Source organism: Helobdella robusta (assembly GCF_000326865.2).
Source record: "Helobdella robusta unplaced genomic scaffold HELROscaffold_213, whole genome shotgun sequence".
Classification (NCBI taxonomy): Eukaryota; Metazoa; Annelida; class Clitellata; order Rhynchobdellida; family Glossiphoniidae; genus Helobdella; species Helobdella robusta.
In genome coordinates, this window is record NW_008704141.1 from 42,554 (window position 1) to 44,239 (window position 1,686).

The 1,686-nt window shown below is 30.0% G+C and overlaps 1 protein-coding gene across 1 annotated transcript in view; it reads left to right on the forward strand.

Annotated features, from left to right (window-relative positions):
* HELRODRAFT_92464 (hypothetical protein) overlaps window positions 1-738 on the forward strand; it is a gene marked incomplete at both ends in the record, with an annotated part of 9,925 nt that extends 9,187 nt beyond the window's left edge. The window contains one exon of the mRNA XM_009018508.1: window positions 499-738. Within this exon, the coding sequence (XP_009016756.1) occupies window positions 499-738 (240 nt within the window). The remainder of the gene's footprint in view (window positions 1-498) is intronic.
* Between the last annotated feature and the right edge of the window lie 948 nt (window positions 739-1,686).

Here is a 1,686-nt window from a genome sequence, read left to right on the forward strand (position 1 = left end):
GGCTATTAATGATGTCATTTTTATGGCGTTGTTGTTGTTGTAGGGGTAGGATCATCTCCAACGCTAATGCCTGCACATTTTTAATGATTTTAACGATTTCGTGTTTTATTTTCGTCTTTAAAAATATTTGCAAACTTATAAAAAAGTGTCCCAATTCTCATATGTGGTGCTTATTTTTTACTTATTTGTTTGTATATATTTAAAGAAAAAATCCTTTTTCAAATTTGAACCATTTTTTCTTTCTCTCTCTTATTCTCTCCATCTATTTTCTTCGTTTTTTAATTCTCTTTTTACTACTTTCTCTCTCTCCAACGATTTTCTGAGTGATAATAACGCGTGTAGCGTAATTATCGACGGTTATAATTATAGACAACAAAATTATCTTTATTCTTTGTAATATTATTACGTCGCCATCGTCATCAGTATCGTTATCGTCATGACTACATCATCGTAATAATCATCATTAAATCATCATCAACAACGACAATATATCATCAGGTAATCACCACGATTCCTACCCACCCCTTCCCAAAGAAACCAAAAACACCGGAAATAGAGATGTACGAAAGGCAAGCGGAAGCGGAAGAAGAAGCGGTTGATGACATCACACCCCGTGGACAAATTCTTTGGATTAGAGGGTTAACCAGACTGCAGCATCAGGTTTTTATAATTTTTTTAACGATTGATTTATTTTTTCTATTTCAAAAACGCTTTTTTTCATCTATGTTTCCTAAATGATGTGCTTACATGCTATGTTGACGTCATCATGACGTCAATCCCGAGTTGTTCTGCTGCTTTGTTATTTGTTACTGGTTTTGTTAGAAATTGCGCTATACAAGTTCATCTGGTTGATTGATTGTCTGATGATTTCTAGCTGTCCTATTCATGTTTTTTTTTATCTTTTGTTATTTAAAAATTATCGCTACTATACTGTTCGTTAAATTTTGAAATGTGTCACACCATCGAATAAAGAAAAATGTTTTGTATTCTTTCTACAAATTCTGTAGAATTGTTTTTGTTGGTTTAAGGCACATAATTGTTGTTTAACTTGTTTACGTTGCTTATGTTTACGTTTGTTAATGTTGTTGTTGATGTTGTTGTTGTTGTTGTTATTTAAGTTAGTTCATGTTGTTGTTTGCGTTGTTGCGCGCTATTCATTTTGTCCATTTTGTCGTTGTTTAAATTTTAAAATGTTGGCGATTTCACTACATCTCTATGAAATTTGAACATTCTCTAAAACAACATCAACTCCTTTTCTACATACCACAATTTTGTAATGAAAAACTATGTATAAATTTTTTTAAAAACATCATCTTCATCTGCCAAAATGTTTTTTAAATGTTTTTTAAAAATCTCTAACTGGTTCATCTTCACATGTGATGCATTTTTAATGTGCTAATTTAATTATAAGACGTGTCTCTCCTGTTGATTGAGCTAAAGTTTATTTTGCGCTATATAAATATATTTTTATTCTTTTCAACCAAATTCTTCGGGAAATGTCAAACATAAATATACCGATATACAATAAAAACGCTTTTTTTTATAAATATGTACAATTTTTTTTTAACAAAGAAAACATTTTAAACATAAAAAGTTTTTTAAATTAACTACAAAAACAAAAGCTTAATCACACGAGAAAAGACAAACAAATATTGAGACACAAATATAAACTCCTTATTTTCTCTC